Source organism: Hyla sarda, chromosome 5, assembly GCF_029499605.1.
Source record: "Hyla sarda isolate aHylSar1 chromosome 5, aHylSar1.hap1, whole genome shotgun sequence".
Lineage (NCBI taxonomy): Eukaryota > Metazoa > Chordata > Amphibia > Anura > Hylidae > Hyla > Hyla sarda.
In genome coordinates, this window is record NC_079193.1 from 46,499,257 (window position 1) to 46,521,463 (window position 22,207).

Below are 22,207 nucleotides of genomic sequence, written 5' to 3' on the forward strand. Positions count from 1 at the left end.
GGCACTCACGTAAATACACTTCAAACTTAAGATGAAGTTGGTATAGAAAAGAAAAGAAAAAAAAATGAAAAATAAAAATAAAAAGACACAGCCGAAGCTTTATATAAAAAAAAAATAAAAGCCCTAATTGTAAGAAGGCTGCACATGACCGGTTTCCTTTAGGCAAAATGCTCTGTTGTACAAAAAACAAAACTGGAGGTGCTGGATAGTGTTACAAAAGAAATAAGGTGTACGGTATCTCTGTTATTCTCCCGCCTAGATCAGTAACCTGAGAGGCGGATTACACCTTTTATAAGTCATCATGTTTCACCCCACAGCACAAGACCTCAAAAAGGGGTAGACTTAAGGTTTAACAAATCATCACATTAAGAGGTTAACTTAATAAACAAACATTAAGGAAAAGGCCAGTAATGTTTTAACAACATGGGTCCAACAACCGATCATCAGATCTGCACACACAGTTTACACAGGCACTGCACCATACCGGTGTGGCCACGCATCATACAGCAGTTCAGTTCCCTTCATTTCAAATAGAACGTCGCTGCTGTACCCGGCACAAACACCTTTACAGACGAACCTCTGTATCCATGTAAGCACAAAGGGGAAGATTTATCAAAACCTGTGCAAAGGAAAAGTTGCCCATAGCAACCAATCAGATCGCTTCTTTCATTTTTCAGAGTTCAAAATGAAAGAAGCAAGCTGATTGGTTGCTATGGGCAACTTTCCCTCTGTACAGGTTTTTATAAATCTCCCCCCAAAGTGTACAGAAGAATAGGCAGAACTAAGCTTTTCTGTCTACAGCTCCATATTTCTCCATGGTAACAGACTACAAACAAAACCAGTGTTGCCTAATCCAGTAGTCCCATGTTTCCCAACCAGTGTTCCTCCAGCTGTTGCAAAACTACAACTCCCAGAATGCCCGGACAGCCAAAGGCTGTCCGGGCATGCCGGGAGTTGCAGTTTTGCAACAGCTGGAGGCACACTGGTTTGAAAAACACTGTAGTAGTACTATTCCTTTCCATCTGTCTGCTATTACTTACCAATAGACATTTAGGGACAGATGATGGGCAACATGGCTGCAGGATTTTACTACACAGTGTTTCCATTAAAGCTTAGACACCAAATGATAGGAAAGTTTTAAGACTGATTACAAAGTTGCTTTCCTTATGGAAGCACTGGATCAATTATAATAGAAATGGTTGCAAAGGAGTAGATTCCTTTCAAGTTCTGGAAATCCAAGGACAGCCATAGCTACATGAAGACACTTCAATCTAGACTTGCCAATTGAAGCTTTTGAGGTACAGCTGGAGGCCATTGAAGTGCACTCAGTTGCAAGTAAGGCTGAGGCTAAGTAAGACTAAGGCTAGGTTCACACTGCGGAATCTCCAGGCAGAAAATTTCCGCAGCAGGACTCTAGACCCCAGGAAAGGCAGGGGGAGAGAAGCGGGCAGCGACGGCCTCTCTCCCCCTGCCTTTCCTGGGGGTGTATCGGGGTATACACGCGCACACACGCACCCTCATTTTACCATGGATATTTGGGTAAAAAACTTTTTTAACCCAACTATCCTTGGTAAAATGAGGGTGCGTGTTATAGGCCGGTGCGTGGTATACCCCGATAAATACGGTAAATACTAAAAGGACATGCCTATCATTGCTAAACAAAAATGTACTATAAGAAAAAAAAAAAAGGGAGGGACAAGAAAAATGCCCAAATCAACACTGCTCACCTTTTCACTACCTGCCAAATCCACCAGGAAAAGTTTACCACTTAGCTTTTGCTCCGTTTGTGTATTTTCTTGCTTGACATTTATTAAAAAAATGCTGTGACTTCTAGAACTGTGTTCATTCATATCTGGAAGGCAAAAGTAACAGATTGGGAAGCACAACAGAATACTACCCAAACTATTTGCAAAAGAAAACTTCTGTGCTCATAGTCTGATCAAGTGCCGATCACACGTGTGACAGAATTTCTCATAAAGCCCTCGTGTAATAGACAGAACACCCATGTCCTAGTACAGACCCAGAGTTTTCCACAACACAATTCCACAGCAATTTACAGTACAAAAAGACAGGGTTTATTTTTTTGGGTTTTTTTTGTGTGTCATTCATCTACATTTTGTGTGGAAATGGTGCAGACTTCACCTTTAGAATCACATAGCAAATAAGCCACAGCAAAATAAAAACAGAGATCTGCATGTAACACAAGGATATAGCAAAATAATAATTCCCGACTGGGTGTTCATCATATGACCAGGGCATATTTTTATCCTCGAGAAGTAAACTAATAAAGCCTCACATCCAATGATCAAGGATCATGAAAACCATTAGAGGCAGTAGTAAATTACATGATCAATTCATTATACAAGTCTTTTTTTTTTTTTTTTTGGCTGACTAAATATGTCTAAAACTTTAACCTCACCAATCAGCTACTTTTACTGTATATCCAGTGGATATACAATTTATAATCTAGAGCAGTGTTTCCCAACCAGTGTGCCTCTAGCTGTTGCAAAACTACAACTCCCAGCATGCGCGGACAGCCTTTGGCTGTCCGGGCATGCTGGGAGTTGTAGTTTTGCAACAGCTGAGGGAACCTGGTTGGGAAACCCTGATCTAGATTATAAATTGTCAATCCACAGGATATACAGTAAAAGTAGCTGATTGGTGAGGTTAAAGTTTTAGACATATTTAGTCAGCCAAAAATAAAAATAAAAAGAATTACTCATAATGAATTGAGAACTTATAATGGAGCTAAATTGTGATTTCACTGCAATCAGCACATGCATCATTTTCCAGGTGCAATGAGTGGGTAATGCCAATGACTGGCACGGTTTTGCAGTGCTGGGCAATGACACCTTACCAAAGGCCTATTAGAGCTTTTTGAGCAACTTGCAAACTAATTTCAGCTTCTGGATGTACACTCTGACCGAAAAGACATTTACAAAGAAGCTGAAAAAAAAAATACTGTACCAAGAATGGTAAAAGATTACACTAACACAACAGGTGTCCCCTAAAGTAGGAGAGCCACTAGCTGAAATAAGTGAATTTAGGTTCAGGTACGGGTTATTGTGTGCGTCTGACATAGTCATACTTACTTGTCACAGCTACATGTCTGTTAGATTTTCCTTCATCTATAGTATCCATAACTTCTTCAGGACTACATACAAAACGTTCAGTACAACCCTTCAAGAAGGCGAAAAGCAAAAAAGTTACTAAAGGACAAACCAGGACCGAGAAATCAACTTATCTGTTGCATCACCCACCTTTACATACGGCACTCTATTTTTGTCTTCATGGACAGAAAGATTTGTTTTTGACACTGAAATACATGAGAGAAAGAGCATCAGCTGTAAAGAGTTCGTAGCTATTGTTTCAAGGCTTGTGTACAGAACATTACGTGGCATTTTTAAGGAAAAGCTTTCTAGCTTGCTAACCAAACCATTACACAGGGATTTATGAATTTAAAAAAATGGCAATAATTCTATAATGAAAATAAAAAGTGCTTAGCATTCTGAATAATAGAACTGTAACGCCACATCAGAAGATAACATTATTTGTTGCCAGACTGATGTTTCCTGTGGAATCCCAGGAGTAGAGATGTGCGAACTTACAGTAAATTCGATTCGTCACGAACTTCTCGGCTCGGCAGTTGATGACTTTTCCTGCGTAAATTAGTTCAGCCTTCAGGTGCTTCGGTGGGCTGGAAAAGGTGGATACATTCCTAGGAAAGAGTCTCCTAGGACTGTATCCACCTTTTCCAGCCCACGAGAGCACCTGAAAGCTGAACTAATTTATGCAGGAAAAGTCATCAACTGCCGAGCCGAGAAGTTCGTGACGAATCAAATTTACTGTAAGTTCGCTCATCTCTACCCAGGTGCGCTGAGTGTCAGGAGTAACTTTTTTTTCTGTCCGATTCCATTGGGAGTAGCATCTGGCAAGTTCTCAAGGACACACCTTCCTTAGTTTTTAAAAGGTATTTTCAGCACAGTTTAGTCTGGTTTAGCCCAGACATCTCCTTCCTGCTCCACAGAAGTAAACAGGGTGGCTCTTAGCCAAGTGCATTAACCAGGGAGTCAACCAATTAAGCTGTTTTTGGAATGTAGCTGCCAACAGCACTATAGCAGAGCCACTGTATATAGAATACATTTGCCATTTAAAGGAAATCTGTTGTACGTGTTACTGCACTAACCTATCGGTACAGGTGTATTGAGCGGGTGACACTGATAACCATACTTACCTGCCCTCGTTCCGTGGTCCCGTTCTCCTGATAACTTCCTCAGTAGTTTTTGTTCCGGAGACGGCTTGGGGCACGGGCATAGTTTCCTGACATCAACACTTCTGTTTGCTCCCAGCAGAGAAGTAGCAGCGGTGATGTTAAACATTGCCAGTTAGCTCAGTGGTGCTGTTCAGGATGCCGTGATTTCCCCGCGGTGGTCCCGAACAGCTTGAAGATCACAAGGAGGATCCCTACCTGCCTCTTCGCTGTCCGATGGTCAAATGACTACAGGCAGGAGCACTCGAGTGGTGATAACACTGATCATTGCCATGCTATAAAATATTGTTAACTAAACCGCACGGTCAATGGCGTACACGTAAAAAAAACTCCAAAGTTCAAAATAGTGTATTTTTGGTCACTTTTATACCATTAAAAAACGGAATAAAAAGTGATCAAAAAGTCTGATCAAAACAAAAATGGCATTGATAAAAACTCAGATTAAAGAGGCAGATCATGACGCTAAAAAATGATACTGCCCCTTATATAGAAAAATAAAAGTTACAGGGGTCAGAACAGGACATTACAGGACATTTTTCAATGTATTAATATTGCTGCATGTAGTTAGAATTTTTTTTAGTAGTAAAATAAAATCTAACCTATATAAATTGGGTATTCTTAAGACCATATGGACCTACAGAATAAATATAAGGTGCAATTTTTACTGAAAACTGCACTGCGTAGAAACAGAAGCTGCCTCACAAATAATTTTTTTCTGGTTTCGCCATAGATTTTGTAGTGAAATTATTAATGGTATTATAAAGTAAAATTGTTGGCGCAAAGAACAGGCCCTCATATGGATTGTTAGGCGGAAAATTTAAAGCTTTAGGCTGCTATCACGCTATGAAAAAGTAACCGTTACATAAAGCCCGTTATAACGTCTGTTATTAATAACTATTTTATTTTGTGACGGGCGACTGAACGGAAGAAATAGTGCATGCACTATTTCTCCCGTTACTATCTCCCGTTATTAATAACGAGTGATAAAAGGTTAAAACGGCTATTAGAAAAATCCCATAGACTATAATGTGATTTACTAATGGCCGTTTAACCCCGCGATTTTATAACGGGCGTTATATAACGGGTATTTTTCATAGTGTGAAAACAGCCTTATGATTTTTAGAAGGTAAGGTGGGAAAAACAAAAGTGCAAAAATGTAAAATCGCCAAAGAGGGAAAGTGTTAAATATGTGCTTACTTCTTACTTGGCAACAATAAGTTTTATTTTTAATGAACACGTCTTGGAGGATGATCCAGGGAAAGGTGGTCAACATTACTTGTAAAGTAGTCAGTGCTTGCAATAGTATACATAGTAGCATCAGGAGTGTGCATGCAGATGCAAGGATGACCGTGATCTTTATAACAGAGGTACTTACAGGTCACATACTGGAACGTCATAGCACAACCCTAATCAGAAGATAGCACCGGGACTAGAAGTACAACTAAGGTGTAAAAGAGGAGAACTCCCAGCAAGAACAAATCATACAGGGACAGAGAGCCAGGAGCAATAATCATCCTTTCAGGAAGCAGTTCTATAACCTGGAGGAGCTAGTTGAGAAATTAAGAGGCCCAGTATAGATGGAAGATGTTTGACTATACTGGGAACAAGACATGTAGTAAGTCCACAAATCAGAGGTGTGATGTAACGCCTTGATCATTTGTCATCACTTACCATCCAGCAAATCTCTTATCTTGTCCAAATAGATTTCAAAATAAGACACCTAAAAAGAAAATAAATTTGGACACTTCAGATTCCATTATCGCATACGCAAACATTCAAAGGCCACAAAATAATGCAAAACGTGACAGCAAATAAGAAGAGAACTCAAATGTTTCACTGCATTGTTGTTTAAGGGCAGTTTCCCACAAGCTGCGGTTTTGCATCTGTATTACTTCCAAAAGTCTTGGTCTGATAATGGATCTGATGACCCAAACTGTTGGCTGACAGTTCAGGTCATCAGACCAGCTGTCAGCCAAGACCTTCATCCAGAATACAGGCAAAAAGATGTGGCTGCACCTAACAACATTTTTGGTGGACAGATGGTATGTTAACATCTATAGGGAAATATAAAATGCAACATTTTAGCTTGTGGCATTCTTGTAGTCACTGTCTGACAGCTGGGACCCCTACTGATCACAGAAAGGGGACTCTATATTAACCAATTGGTACGCTGACCAGGCATTCATGCTGCCGCTCCATTCAAAGGTCTGAACACATTAGTTGAGAATAGCGCTATGCTATTTTCATAAGTCAAATAAATGTTAAAAGAAACAGCGGCACAACTGCTAGACCACCACGCCATTCAACCTAAGGATCTTTACTACTTATCGTTGATGGTCCCAGCAGTCAGACATTTATCCATCCTGGAGAATGATCGCAAAACACCTTTAAATAAACTTCCATTGGCCTCACTGTAAAATTAGACAAAGTAACAAAGGGAATTTGTCATCAGTATCTCCGGCACTTATTTGTTGGTACAGGCTGATAGTGTGAGCGACACTGATGACAGTGATACTTACCGCTCCTAGCTTTGTGCACGGAGGGCATTCCCAAACCACTGGTACACGGTGACATCCTGCTTGGATCTTCATTGTAACACTTCCTCCCCTGTTACTATGAAGATCTAGGCTGGATGTCACCACGTGCCAGGTCCTTGAAAACCACCCCCTGTGCAAAAATGGCCACTTTTGCATACAGCGAAGCCAAGGAGCAAGGAGTGGTAAAGTATTATTGTCAACAAGACTACAAGCATGTACCAACAGGTTAATGTGGACGATACTAATGACAGATTTTTGGGTGGAGATTTATCAAAATCAGTGCACAGAAATAGTTGGCCAGTTGCCCATAGCAACCAGATTGCTTCTTTCATTTTTGAGAGGCCCATTCAAAAATGAAAGAATCCATCTGATTGGGCAGATCTTCCTCTGCACAGGTTTTGATAAATCTCCTGACAAAAAGTCATTAAAAGGTGTCAAGCTTTGCACTGTGCCATGGGGGGATAAGTCAACAATATTATCTGGGAGAATCATACTTTCGCCATTGCTGCATAATATTATAAAACCCTCACACATGACATACATAACTTTCTATGATGCTCACTAATGCCACTTTTTTCTTAATTACCTTTATATGAAACTCCAGGTTCTCATCCATGGAGTAAATGTAATTAAATATATCCTGAACTATTCTGGGAATAATTCCCATTCCATCTGGATCGTGCAGCTTCCCCTGAAAAGAAAACAAACCATCATATTAGCCCAGTTATCATTAGAAATCCTAGTGGCAGGAAAAAGGCAACAGGTTTACCTCCATAGTGTGGGTCTTTCCAGATGATGTCTGTCCATAAGCAAATATGGTACCATTATATCCTTCAAGTACATCTGGAAAACAAAGGGATGCCCAAATTATATAGAGCTATGGTACACTTATCCTAAGTATTGTCGATCTGTACAGTCACACACAGTGATAATATTGTGGCAGAAGCAGAAAACTGTTCCTACTGAAACCCACAACCCAAATTAAGCAAAATAATAAACATGTGAATACATGTAGCTAAAGTGAATGTTGTGGCATTCTAGTACACCAGGGTGCCTCCAGCTGTTGCAAATCTACAACTCCCAGCATGCCAAAGGCTGTCCGGGCATGCTGGGAGTTGTAGTTTTGCAACAGCTGAGGAAACCTGGTTGGGAAACACTGGTGTACACTATTAGTGCTGTATGTAAAAGTAACCCAGGATGCTCTGCAATCATAATGCAGCTTTTTGAACAGAGCCTTATGCTTTGTACACATCTCATCTGATATGTAGTGTCCTACATATATCCTTGATGGAATTCTCAAGTGTATGCTACTGTACAGACATACGAAACCCCATAGACTCCAATCTTTAAAAAAAAAAAAAAAAAATTGCATACTGTGTAGGGTCTGATTAATAGAACACAGTAGTTAAATACACTTTTATACTTTTAGAGTAGGGACACACGTGCCATATTTTGCTGTGTATTTTCTGCAGCTGATTTTGCTACCCATTGACTTCAATGGGTAGGACAATACACAGCAGCAAAAAACGCATCAAAATATTGCACGTGTGACCCTAGTCTTCGGGTGTATTCACATGTACAGTATTGTGTGCATATTTGATGTGCAGGATTTGAAGCTGCAGATTTTAATGTAGACTAAATGACTGAACACCGCATCAAATATGCGCAGGATTCTGTACGTGTGAATACACCTTTAAAAAAATAAATACAAATTCATGAAGTCTGAGCAGGCTCTTATACACACTTTATTATAGTGAATGAAAAAACAAGACTTCCATTGTTATGTGTGGTTCTAGATAATACTTTTTCCACTAAGCCATAGAGACTCTGGACATCTTTACCTTTAACAATAGCTTTTGCACAGGCGTTGTAAACTTGCTCTTGGGTTGTGTTTGATGCGAACACACGGTCGTAGACATAAGGTTTGTTCTGTAAAAAGAAAAAAAAGTGCATTAGACAGATCTGCACAATGTAATGGTAAAGCTACTGGATCTGATCACTGGTATATGAAGTTTATGTACACAAGACTCATGAAAGATTTATTAGTAAAACCCAACAACATATTCAGATCAAAGGCCTACATAAAAGTGTCCCTTTAATCTGTATAATGGAGGTAGAGAACGAGTACACAAGTATCACACAGATGTGCCCTGCCATAGGCATGCAGTCCTGTCCACTGTGTATGAGCAATAGCTATATCTTAAAGGACTTGCAGAATACATCAAATATTCAATAGTTTGTTAAAGGGAGGGGGAGAAGGAAAACAGTGCACAGGGATAATGGGATCAGGAACTACTACTGAAAACCAAAGGACATATTGCGATATATAAGAAGCGCATCTTCTACTCTGTTCACATATAAGTTATAAACAGGAAGTAGTGAACCATGAAAAAAAAAAAAAACTAGGTTCAATGCATGACAGACATCACCGCCACCTAACAGATCCCACTGGGTTACTACAAGGTGTCTATTTATAGCATTGCTTCAATAACAGGGTGCCTCCAGCTGTTGCAAAACTACAATCCCTAGTAACTGCTGGGAGTTGTAGTTTTCCAACAGCTGGAGGCACCCTGGTTGGAAAACACTGCTATACGGCGCCTAATTGGAAAACAACCTACGATATGCACACAGCCTCTACTTACATAATAAAAATATAATATGTATTTATAATATATTTTTTAGGGATCGACCGATTATCAGTTTGGCCATCTTATCAGCCGATAATCACGATTTTGGACATTATCGGTATCGGCAATGCCCTGCGGCCAGAGATGACAGTCGCCGCTGCTGCCCCATTGCCACCCCCCCATCCTCTGCCCACATACTGCCGCCGCTGCCACATCGCCTCCTCTGGCCACATACTGCTGCCCCATCACCTCCCCCCCATCCTCTGCCCACATACCGCCGCAGCTCCGTCGCCTCCCCCATCCCCACTGTTATAATTACCTGTTCCGGGGGTCTGCGATCCTTCTGGCTCCTGCGCTGTTGCTGTGCGCTGCGCAATGACGAGTGACGTCCCCAACGCGACCTCACTGTCAGTGCGCACAGTGACAGTGCAGGACGCCGACTGAGCCAGAAGGATCGCGACCCCAGGGAACTGGTAATTATAACACCGGGGATGGGGGGAGGCGATGGGGCAACTGTGGTGGTTAGACTCAGGACACGCAGGGGGAGAGAAGCGGGTGGCAGTCTCTGGCACCGCAAAAGCAGCTGCAGTTCATTGATTTAAAGCTCCCGCTTTAAATCATTGATCTGCAACGGCTTCTGGCCCGCCGGTGGGGGTGGGGGGGTTTAAACAGCCGATAACTTATATCGCAATATTGGTATAAGTTATAGCGGCTATCGGCCTGAAAGGTGACAGATTATCGGTATTGGCCCTAAAAAAATAAATAAATAAATCCATCGATATCAGTCGATCCCTAATTAAATAAATATACATACACACACACACACACACAAAATAAATTATATAAAAGATGTAACCGACCCTATAAAATTATCTGATGTGTTCAGCTCATGGCCAATGACTAAGGCTAACCAATCTAATGATCGGGTGGGTTACTGCTGCAGAGAACACATGTTCCTATGAAAGAGGAGCTCAGTTAGCTCCAGTGATTTATTGTCTTATTCTTCACTTTGTACTATTTTACTGTACAACAAACATAAAAATCAGCTATCAGATAAAGTGCCACGTCTAAGCAGAGGAAGCATGTGATGAAAGATTCTTGGGACCAGCCCGACATCACAGCATATGTGCACTAGGACTGCAGAGTCTACCACAGTTACAGCAAACAATAGCCTTTCCTGGGCCATGGTAACGTGAAACCATCCTGAATATACAATGCCAGGGACAGTCCGCACCAGCGGAACACACAACTGACTGGAAGATTGTTGCAATCAGCATGAGTAACTCACCGATACAACACCTATATTACTAAAATGTAGGGCCTCTCTACAGTGCGGTGCTATATGTCCTGTACTGCTCTTCACCTGTGCCGGGATAAGCTCCTCTTTAACAGGAGAGAACGATATTTTATGGTGCACAGCGTATACACGACACAGACACTGAAGAAGCTCCTGTCTTAAGAAACAAAGCCACCCACCGATTACTAGAATGAGCGGGGAGAAGCACTCAGCTGAACTCTTCCCATCTCTCTCCTCACTGCAGGAGACCGGATCCATAGACTTTATTTTATAGAATCTGTCTCCTGCAGTGAGAAGCTAGACTGGGAGAAAAATGTTTAGACGAGCCCATGTGTGATCAAACATTTTGTCAGATAACAACACTACATTACAATAGATTAAATGGTCACACCAAAACCATTTAATACTATAAGAAAGCACTGTGCATACATCTACAATGATGCAAACCAGTGACCAATACTAATGGGTGGTTGAATGTGTTATCCAGGTTTTCTTAACATTATCCAGGTTCAGCACTCCTCTGGTGTCTGGATGACTGTCTCCAGCCTTTCCAAGGATCCTGTTTGGCTCGAGACAACAGCTGATCACAGGGGCTTAGCTGCTTCTTGTCTTACCTGACAGGCCAGCCCCATGAGGACTTGTGCTGTCCAGCTGTGCATGCTGTCGCACTGGCGTTTCATGCGCCCCTACTGTCACGTGATCTCAGCAGTGTGCAGACAGCAGGGGACTCCTTGAAAGCTGGATGCATTTGGGATCCTGGGAAAGGCTTGAGACAACAGTAATCCATACTCAACGTGTGGAGGCAATAAAAATCATTAAAAAAAAGGGGGTTGATCCATCCCACGCATGTTAGGCAAGTAAAGCCCTTTTGTTTTCTTTCCAAGGGTCAGACCCGCACCAATCATGAAATCATGCCATATCCTTGCGATCTATTTAGGAGATGGAATACAGCTTTAACCTGTCTAGTGGTAAATGCTATGTACATCAATTTTTGTATTTGGACTTACTCACTGGGAATTGGTGTTCACGTTTAAAATGCAAACTGTTTTCAAATGTGCCAGGAAAGCTCTCAGTGCACATAAACTTATCCTTAAATCTCTACTGAACTAATGTAGAACAGTGTACACAGTACAGAGCTTCAGTGACTATAGGTATCTGGGAGACCCTTTATTGTAATCTCAAACACCAACCTACAGAAGTGGACAAAATTGTTGCTACTCTTCCATTCAAACCTAGAATACTGACATAGGTAATAATGAATAAAAATGTAATGATAATTATCACATGAAAATCAGATAGACATTCCCCCAGAAGCTCTGAAGCTTGTCATTTGGACCGAAAACGGGAGCTTTTTGACAAGTCACATCGGCTCTATGTTCACAGACACAAAAATGAAGCCTACAAAAGAAAAAGCGACTGTCCCTACTGTGAGGAATGGAGGAGGCTTGGTTAAGTTTTGGGGCGGCTTTGCTGCATCTGGTACAGGGTGTCTTGATTCGGTACAGCAGCGGTTCCCAACCAAGGTGCCTCCAGCTGTTGCAAAACTTCAACTCCCAACATGCAACAGCTGGAGGCCCACTGGTTGGAAAACACTGCTGTACAGGGTACAATGAAATCTCAAGACTATTAAGGCATTCTAATGAGAAACATGCTGACCAATGTCAGGAAGCTTGGTCTCAGTCAAAGGTCATGGGTCATCCAAAAGCATAATGACCCAAAACACACAGCTAAAAAAAACACCTAAGACCTTCACACCTGAGACCGTATGAGAAGTGAGCCAAGATACCAGCAGTCTGGAGAAGACACCTTCACACCTGAGACAGCTGGAGCAGGATCTTATGAGGAGTGGACCAAGATACCTGCAGTCTGGAGAAGACACCTTCACACCTGAGATTGCTGGAGCAGGATCTTATGAGGAGTGGGCCAAGATACCTGCAGTCTGGAGAAGACACCTTCACACCTGAGACAGCTGGAGCAGGATCTTATGAGGAGTGGGCCAAGATACCTGCAGTCTGGAGAAGACACCTTCACACCTGAGACATCTGGAGCAGGATCTTATGAGGAGTGGGCCAAGATACCTGCAGTCTGGAGAAGACACCTTCACCCCTGAGACAGCTGGAGCAGGATCTTATGAGGAGTGGGCCAAGATACCTGCAGTCTGGAGAAGACACCTTTACACCTGAGACAGCTGGAGCAGGATCTTATGAGGAGTGGGCAAGATACCTGCAGTCTGGAGAAGACACCTTCACACCTGAGACAGCTGGAGCAGGATCTTATGAGGAGTGGGCCAAGATACCTGCAGTCTGGAGAAGACACCTTCACACCTGAGACAGCTGGAGCAGGATCTTACGAGGAGTGGGCCAAGATACCTGCAGTCTGGAGAAGACACCTTTACACCTGAGACAGTTGGAGCAGGATCTTATGAGGAGTGGGCCAAGATACCTGCAGTCTGGAGAAGACACCTTCACACCTGAGACAGCTGGAGCAGGATCTTATGAGGAGTGGGCCAAGATACCTGCAGTCTGGAGAAGACACCTTCACCCCTGAGACAGCTGGAGCAGGATCTTATGAGGAGTGGGCCAAGATACCTGCAGTCTGGAGAAGACACCTTCACACCTGAGACAGCTGGAGCAGGATCTTATGAGGAGTGGGCCAAGATACCTGCAGTCTGGAGAAGACACCTTTACACCTGAGACAGCTGGAGCAGGATCTTATGAGGAGTGGGCAAGATACCTGCAGTCTGGAGAAGACACCTTTACACCTAAGACAGCTGGAGCAGGATCTTATGAGGAGTGGGCAAGATACCTGCAGTCTGGAGAAGACACCTTTACACCTGAGACAGCTGGAGCAGGATCTTATGAGGAGTGGGCCAAGATACCTGCAGTCTGGAGAAGACACCTTCACACCTGAGACAGCTGGAGCAGGATCTTATGAGGAGTGGGCAAGATACCTGCAGTCTGGAGAAGACACGTTTACACCTGAGACAGCTGGAGCAGGATCTTATGAGGAGTGGGCCAAGATACCCGGTGACAAGTGCAGAAGGCACATTGAGAATTACAGGAATTGCAGCAACTGCCTCAAAAGGTTGTGTGTCAAAATATTCAGTTCAGAGACCATATTTCTTGTCCAGCACAAAATTTTATTATTTTGTTTTTCAAAATGACTACTGAACCACAATTCAAAAGCAATGTCTGATTTTCAGATAATTTTCAGTAAATTATTATTTCTTTTGTCAGTTTTTATGTTATTTCAGGAAATAGTTGGTTTTCTTGCCTTTAACAAAAACGTACTAACAATTTTATCCACAGCTGTATATATACTGTAAAATGGAGCCAAGAATTAAAGGGGTATTCGGGTGGAAAAAATGTGTTTCATATCAACTGGCTCCAGAAAGTTACAGATTTGTAAATTACTTCTTTTAAAAAATCTTAATCCTCCCAGTACTTAGCTGCTGTATGCTCCACAGTTGTTCTTTTCCACCTGACCACAGTGCTCTCTGCTGCCACCTCAGTGTCGGGAACTGTCCAGAGTAGGAGCAAATGCCCACAGCAAACCTCTCCTGCTCTGGACAGTTCCTGACACAGACAGAGGTGTCAGCAGAGAGCACTGTGGTGAGACAAAAGAACTATACAACTTCCAATGGAGCATACAGCAGCTGATAAGTACTGGAAGGATTGTTTGTAAACTACTTTTAAAAAAATTTCAAAACAATCTGCTATAGATTACATTTAGTACCAGCACTCCAATTATTTAAAAACAGCCATTAGTTGAATATTAAAAAGACAGGCAAATCAGTGTTTCTATGTAACACTTCTATATTGCAAGTTATTCTGTTAATTAGGGATGCACCGAAAGGGAAATTTTGGGCCAAAACCGAAAATTTAGGCAGTGCTTGGCCGAAAACGAAAATGCATTGCCCAACCCCGTTTAAATATAAAATTTTTGTTACATTTTATAACTTTTTTTGGGGATGTGATGTGACCAAAATCAGCAGTTTTAGCATTAAAGGGAACCAATCATCAGATTTTACCCTATATAATGCTTGGCAAAGCGTTATATAGGGTAAAATTGTTGTCCTCACCATTCCCGGGGGACGCTCCTGCCTCCAGGGATGGTGAAGATATGAAGTTATAAACTAGTCACCGCCGCCGCCGTAAGAAGTCACCTGGGCGGGGAGCTCTTCTCATCTACTCCCGTTCTTCGGCCGGGAGCGACGCCCCCTCCGCTTGATTGATGGGCAGAGTCATCGTTCCGCTCACTGAACAGACGGAGCAGAGGGATGACGCGGCCCGTCAATCAAGCGGAGGGGGCGTCGCTCCCGGACGAAGAACGGGAGTAGATGAGAAGAGCTCCCCGCCCAGGTGACTACTTACGGCGGCGATCTGACATCTTATCCCCTATCCTTTGGATAGGGGATAAGATGTCTAGGGTCAGAGTACCCCTTTAATGATAATAAAGTGTCTTTTTACTTTGTGGATACTAAGTAGCTGTTCTGTGTAACGACCGTTCCCAAAGATTTGTTACAAAGCACTTTCACCAGAAAGGACATTGCTCCGGAAAAGTTCTTGCAAAATGCTCTTGTGCTGGGAGACTGCCCCAGCCGGAGGAGTCTACAACCAGCGATTGTGTTCGGTGAATGGTAACAGAGACTTACCATGGAAATTCATCTCTGATGAAGGAAACACCTTTTTCCGAAAGGCGTTAGATTATTTTTGACCCTTACAGTTCGGTGTAGTGACATCACACACAGCCGCTGGTCTTCATTACCATTCACCGAACGCAATCACTGGATGTAGATGCTGCCGGCCGGTGCAGTCTTCCACACTAGAGCATTTTTCAAAAACTTTCCCGAAGCAACATCCTTTCTGGTGAAAGTGTTTTGTAACAAATCTTTGGAAACGCTTGTTACACGGAACAGCTACTTAGTATCCACAAGGTAAAAGAACATTTTATCATCATTAACTGAATAACTCACAATATAGAAGTGATACATAGAAACACTGATTTGCCTGTCTAATGTTCAATTCATGACTGTTTTTGAACAAATGGAGCGCTGGTACAAAATTTTATCTATAGAAGTTTTATTTATTATTGGTGTGATGGGGACCCATTTTTTTGTACCTGATCGGCTATACAGGGTCCCTTTTTTTTATTTTATTTTTTATTTTATTTTTATTTTTTTATATAATTCACAAATCTGTATAACTTTCTGGCACCAGTTGATTTGAAGAAAAAAAACAAAAAACAAAACTTTTTCACCGGAGTACCATTTAAAGAAAACTCACAACCAAGATGGGCTCCGGATTTCAATGATCCTTGTAGTCTGAGAGTCAACGTGCCAAGCCACTTGCTGCAGATGCTCCACTTTCAGGTGGTTTTCAGTTTTTATAGAGATGCCTATTAAAGTTCTTACTTCCTTGCTATAAAAATATACACATATACAGAGACTGCTCCTCAGACCTCATATAGCCCGTGTATGCCCAGCCACATTCACAAGCAATACTCTCCTACTTTCCTTGTTCAGGCACATGATGTGACATACTTGATCAGCGGCTGAGGTGGGACAACACTTGTAGCTGCTGATTGTATAAGCAGGTCACCAAACGTGGAAGTGACAAGCAGTGCAGCTCAGTTTTAACGGGAAGGTAAGAAACAGGTTTTCTTTATTTTATTTTATTTTTTTTTTAACACCAACCCCTTAGTTGACACAATATAAAACAGATGTTTTTTTACAGGATGACCCCTTAATCCCGTTAAGGAAAAAGGGCTTACAGGTATGCCCTTGCGTCCTGGTACTTAAGGACCAAGGGCGTACTTTTACGCCCTGAATCCTTAAGCAGCTTTGAAGAGAGCACAGAAAAAAAAAAAAAAAAAAAAAAAAGCCCTCAAATGGGTCTGTAGGTAAAAAAATTAAAGAGTTATGGAAATTTAAAAAGCAGAGGAGGGGAAAAAAATGTAAAAGTGAAAATTGGCCCAGTCCTTAAGGCCAAAATGGTCTTCATCCTTAGGAGGTTAATAACTGGTGGAAAAAAAAAAAAAAAAAAAACATTTGAGGCAAGTTATTCTTAGCCACCCTGCTATACACTGGTAGCCAACTAATTCTCCCCATAAACAACTGGTAAACTATAATTATCCATCCACTCATCATACAGAGGACAGGCATGAGACAAGTGCTGCATATTCACTGTATTCCTATATCACATTACTATAAAGTGCCAGCGTTTGTACTTTCAAAGAAAAGAGGGGGAGATTTATCAAAACATGTGCAGGGGAAAAGTTGACCAGTTGTCCATAGCAACCAATCAGATCGCTTCTTTCATTTTAGAAAATGTCTCTGGAAAAAAAAAAAGAAAATAAGAAAAATCAACGATTAATTGATTGGTAACTGATCAACTTTTCCTCTGCAGAGGTTTTACTCAATCTTCTCCATAGTATTTATACCTATTTGAGAGGCTGGAAAAACTTTATTCTAGTGCTACATGACGATTCTGCTGTAAGATGGCCACAATGAAGCTGACATTCATGTGACAAACATCTAGAGCAGTGGTCTCCAACCTGCGGACCTCCAGATGTTGCAAAACTACAACTCCCAGCATGCCCGGACAGCCTTTGGCTGGCCGGGCATGCTGGGAGTTGTAGTTTTGCAACAACTGGAGGTCCGCAGGTTGGAGACCACTGATCTAGAGGAATGTGCAGCTTAACCACCCTAGGGTGCTTATACACCTTAAATTACGTAGGCCAAGCTGGACATTTTTGGCAGACAGTTTAAAGGGGTTATCCAGGAAAAAAAAAAACTTGAGATAGAGATATTAGAGATAGATAGATAGAGATATTAGAGATAGATAGATAGATAGAGAGAGATATGATAGATAGATAGATAGAGAGAGATATGATAGATAGAGAGATAGATAGAGATATGATAGATAGAGAGATAGATAGAGATATGATAGATAGAGAGATAGATAGAGATATGATAGATAGAGAGATAGATAGAGAGATAGATAGAGATATGATAGAGATATGATAGATAGAGAGATAGATAGAGATATGATAGATAGAGAGATAGATAGAGATATGATAGATAGAGAGATAGATAGAGAGATAGATAGAGATATGATAGAGATATGATAGATAGAGAGATAGATAGAGATATGATAGATAGAGAGATAGATAGAGAGATAGATAGAGATATGATAGAGATATGATAGATAGAGAGAGAGATAGAGAGAGAGATAGAGAGAGAGAGATAGAGAGAGAGATAGATAGAGATATGATAGATAGAGATATGATAGATAGAGAGATAGATAGAGATATGATAGAGAGAGAGATAGAGAGAGAGATAGAGAGATAGATAGAGATATGATAGAGATATGATAGAGAGAGAGATAGAGAGAGAGATAGAGAGAGAGATAGAGAGAGAGATAGAGAGAGAGATAGAGAGAGAGATAGAGAGAGAGATAGAGAGAGAGATAGAGAGAGAGATAGAGAGAGAGATAGAGAGAGAGATAGAGAGAGAGATAGAGAGAGAGATAGGATAGAGAGAGAGATAGGATAGATAGAGAGATAGATAGAGATATGATAGATAGAGATATGATAGATAGAGATATGATAGATAGAGAGAGAGATAGAGAGAGAGATAGAGAGAGAGATAGATAGAGAGATAGATATATATATCTATCTCAACTGGCTCCAGAAAGTTAAACAGATTTGTAAATTACTTCTATAAAAAAAAAAAATCTTAATCCTTTCAGTCCTTATAAGCTGCTGAAGTTGAGTCCTTTTCTGTCTAAGTGCTCTCTGATGACACGTGTCTCGGGAACTGTCCAGTTTAGAAGCAAATCCCCATAGCAAACCTCTTCTACTCTGTGCAGTTCCCGAGACAATAAGAGATGTCAGCAGATAGTGTTGCTGTTTAACTTTTTGGAGCCAGTTGATGTATATATAAAAAAAAAAAAAAAATAAAAAAAATTTCCTGGAATACCCCTTTAACTCCTTAAGGACCAGGCCATTTTACACCTTAGGACCAGAGCGTTTTTTTTGAATATCTGACCACTGTCATTTTAAACATTAATAACTCTGGAATGCTTTTACCTATCATTCTGATTCGGAGATTGTTTTTTCGTGACATATTCTACTTTAACATAGTAGTAAATTTTTATGGTAACTCATCCTTTCTTGGTGAAAAATCCGCAAATTTGATGAAAAAAATTTAAAATTTAGCATTTTTCTAACTTTGAAGCTCTCTGCTTGAAAGGAAAATGGATATTCTAAAAAAAAAAAAAAAAAAAAAAAAAAGTTATTCACATATACAATATGTCCACTTTATGTTTGCATCATAAAATTGACAAGTTTTTACTTTTGGAAGACACCAGAGGGCTTCAAAGTTCAGCAGCAATTTTCCAATTTTTCACAAAATTTTCAAACGCACAATTTTTCAGGGACCAGTTCAGGTTTGAAGTGGATTTGAAGGGTCTTCATATTAGAAATACCCCATAAATGACCACATTATAAAAACTGCACCCCCAAAGTATACAAAATGACAGTCAGCGTTTTAACCCTTTAGGTGTTTCACAGGAATATCAGCAAAGTGAAGGAGAAAATTTTCATTTTTTACACTCGCATGTTCTTGTAGACCCAATTTTAGAATTTTTACAAGGGGTAAAAGGAGAAAATGTTTACTTGTATTTGTAGCCCAATTTCTCTCGAGTAAGCACATACCTCATATGTCTATGTAAAGTGTTCGGTGGGCGCAGTAGAGGGCTCAGAAGCAAAGGAGCGACAAGGGGATTTTGGAGAGTACGTTTTTCTGAAACGGTTTTTGGGGGGCATGTTGCATTTAGGAAGCCCCTATGGTGCCAGAGCAGCAAAAAAAAATAAAAAAAAATCAATAAATAAAAACACATGGCATACCATTTTGGAAACTAGACCCCTTGAGGCACGTAATAAGGCATTAAGTGAGCCTTAATACCCCACAGGTGTTTCACGACTTTTGCATATGTTAAAAAAAAAAAAAATGTTTCACTTAAATGTGTGTTTCCCCCCAAATGTCACATTTTTGCAAGGGTTAATAGCAGAAAATACCCCCCAAAATTTGTAACCCCATCTCTTCTGAGTATGGAGTTACCCCATACGTTGACCTGAAGTGCACTACGGGCGAACTACAATGCTCAGAAGAGAAGAAGGAGTCATATTTGGCTTCTTGAGAGCAAAATTTGCTCGGGGGGGCATGTCGCATTTAGGAAGCCCCTATGGTGCCAGGACAGCAAAAAAAAACAAACAACATCGCATACCATTTTGGAAACTAGACCCCTTGAGGAACGTAACAAGGGGTACAGTGAGCATTTACCCCCCCCCCCCCCCCCCCCCCCCCGCAATGGTGTCTGACAGATCTTAGAAACAGTGGGCTGTACAAAATTTTTAATTTGCACAGCCCACTGTTCCAAAGATCTGTCAGACACCAGTGGGGTGTAAATTCTCACTGCACCCCTCATTACATTCCGTGAGGGGTTAAGTTTCCAAAATGGGGTCACATGTGGGTTGTTTTTTTTTTTGCGTTTGTCAAAACCGCTGTAACAATCAGCCACCCCTGTGCAAATCACCTCAAATGTACATGGTGCATCTCTGTAGTCGGGAGAAATTGCATTACAAATTTTGGGGGGCTTTTTTCCCCTTTTACCTCTTGTCAAAATGAAAAGTATAGGGCAACACCAGCATGTTAGTGTAAAAAATTTTTTTTTTTTACACTAACATGCTGGTGTAGACCCCAACTTCACCTTTTCATAAGGGGTGAAAGGAGAAAAAGCCCCCCCCCCCCCCCCCCCAAAGAAAAAAATTTGTAGTGCAATTTCTCCCGAGTACAGCGATACCCCATATGTGGCCCTAAACTGTTGCCTTGAAATACGACAGGGCTCCAAAGTGAGAGCGCCATGTGCATTTGAGGCCTGAATTAGGGATTTGCATAGAGGTGGACATTGGGAATCACTGGCGTAAAATACCCCTAACAGGGTGCCTCCAGCTGTTGCAAAACTCCCAGCATGCTTGGACAGTCAACGGCTGTCCGGCAATACTGGGAGTTGTTATTTTGCAACAGCTGGAGGCTCCATTTTGGAAACAGTGGCGTACCAGACGTTTTTCATTTTTATTGGGGGGGGGGGAGGGGGGCTGTGTAGGGGTATGTGTATATGTAGTGTTTACTTTTTTATTTTTTGTGTTAGTGTAGTGTAGTGTTTTTAGGGTACAGTCACACGGGCGGGGGATTAATGAGAGTTTACCACTGCGAGTTTGAGCTGCCGTGCAAAATTTGCTGCATCGCAAACTTGCAGCCTGATACTCACTGTAAGCCCCCTTGCCCATGTGAATGTACCCTGTACATTCACAGAGGGGGGGACCTCCAGCTGTTGCAAAACTACAACTCCCAGCATGCACAGTCTTTCAGTGCGTGCTGGTAGTTAGTTTTGCAACAGCTGGAGGCACACACTGGTAAACACTGAGTTAGGAAACAGACAATGTTTCCCAACCAGTGTGCCTCCAGTTGTTGCAAAACCACTACTCCCAAACATTCTCAGGCATGTTGGAAGTAGTAGTTCGGCAACATCTTTAGAGCCAGATGTTGACGAACTACAACTCCCAGCATGCTTGGAGTTGTAGTTTTGCAACATCTGGAGGACTACAGTTTGCAGACCACTAATACAGTGGTTCCCAATCTGTGCCATTCCAGATGTTGCAAAACTACAGCTCCCAGTATGCCAAAACTGTCCAGGCATGCTGGGAGTTGTAGTTCTGCAACATCTGAAGGGCCAGATGTTACAGAACTACAACTCCCAGCATGCCTGGACAGTAACAGGGGATCGGAGGAGTCGGCTTGCCACCTCGCTCCTATACTTCAGCATGGTCCTGGCTGTCTGTGACAACCGGGATCATGCAAAATTACCGGGCGGTCGGGTCCCAGAGACCCGATCAGCCCGGTATCGCCGCAGGTTTCAGGGGCGATTTTCGGCGATCGCCAACATGGGGGGGCAGACATGGCCCCCCTCGGTGTTTGCCCTGATGCCTGCTGAAGCATTTCAGCAGGCATCCGCTTCCAATCTCTGCCCGGCACGGCAGGGACCGAAAAACGCCAGTGCGTAAGTTTACGCCCTTGGTCCTAAAGTACCAGGGCGCAAGGGTGTAACAGTACGCCCTTGGTCCTTAAGGGCTTAAAAGGTGTATAGAAGTGTAGAGAAGGGTCAGATATGCTGGATTTTTTTCCATCTATGCCCAATGTTCTGGAAGGGATAAGTTGGTGCTAGAGAGGTCTGGCTGCAGCTTACCCATTGCCTCTCCTCCCCACCCCACAGGCTACACATGTACATTTTGCCATGCAGGAAAAGAACGTTTGTTTGCCTGTTAGTTATTGAAAATGCATGGCCACCTTACTCATCTGACTGCACCAAAGTTTTAGTAAATGGTCTGTTCACACATGTACAACCTAAGACCC

At 41.9% G+C, this 22,207-nt stretch overlaps 1 protein-coding gene across 1 annotated transcript in view; it reads right to left on the minus strand.

The window, feature by feature from the left end:
• Nucleotides 1-22,207, minus strand: part of KIF5B (kinesin family member 5B) — a 94,080-nt gene that overhangs the window by 42,373 nt on the left and 29,500 nt on the right. Inside the window, exons 3-9 of the mRNA XM_056522959.1 lie at nt 8,649-8,736; nt 7,577-7,650; nt 7,394-7,498; nt 5,942-5,990; nt 3,261-3,316; nt 3,093-3,180; nt 1,728-1,852 (exon numbers count right to left, since the gene is read on the minus strand). Coding sequence (XP_056378934.1) covers nt 1,728-1,852; nt 3,093-3,180; nt 3,261-3,316; nt 5,942-5,990; nt 7,394-7,498; nt 7,577-7,650; nt 8,649-8,736 — 585 coding nt within the window. The remainder of the gene's footprint in view (nt 1-1,727; nt 1,853-3,092; nt 3,181-3,260; nt 3,317-5,941; nt 5,991-7,393; nt 7,499-7,576; nt 7,651-8,648; nt 8,737-22,207) is intronic.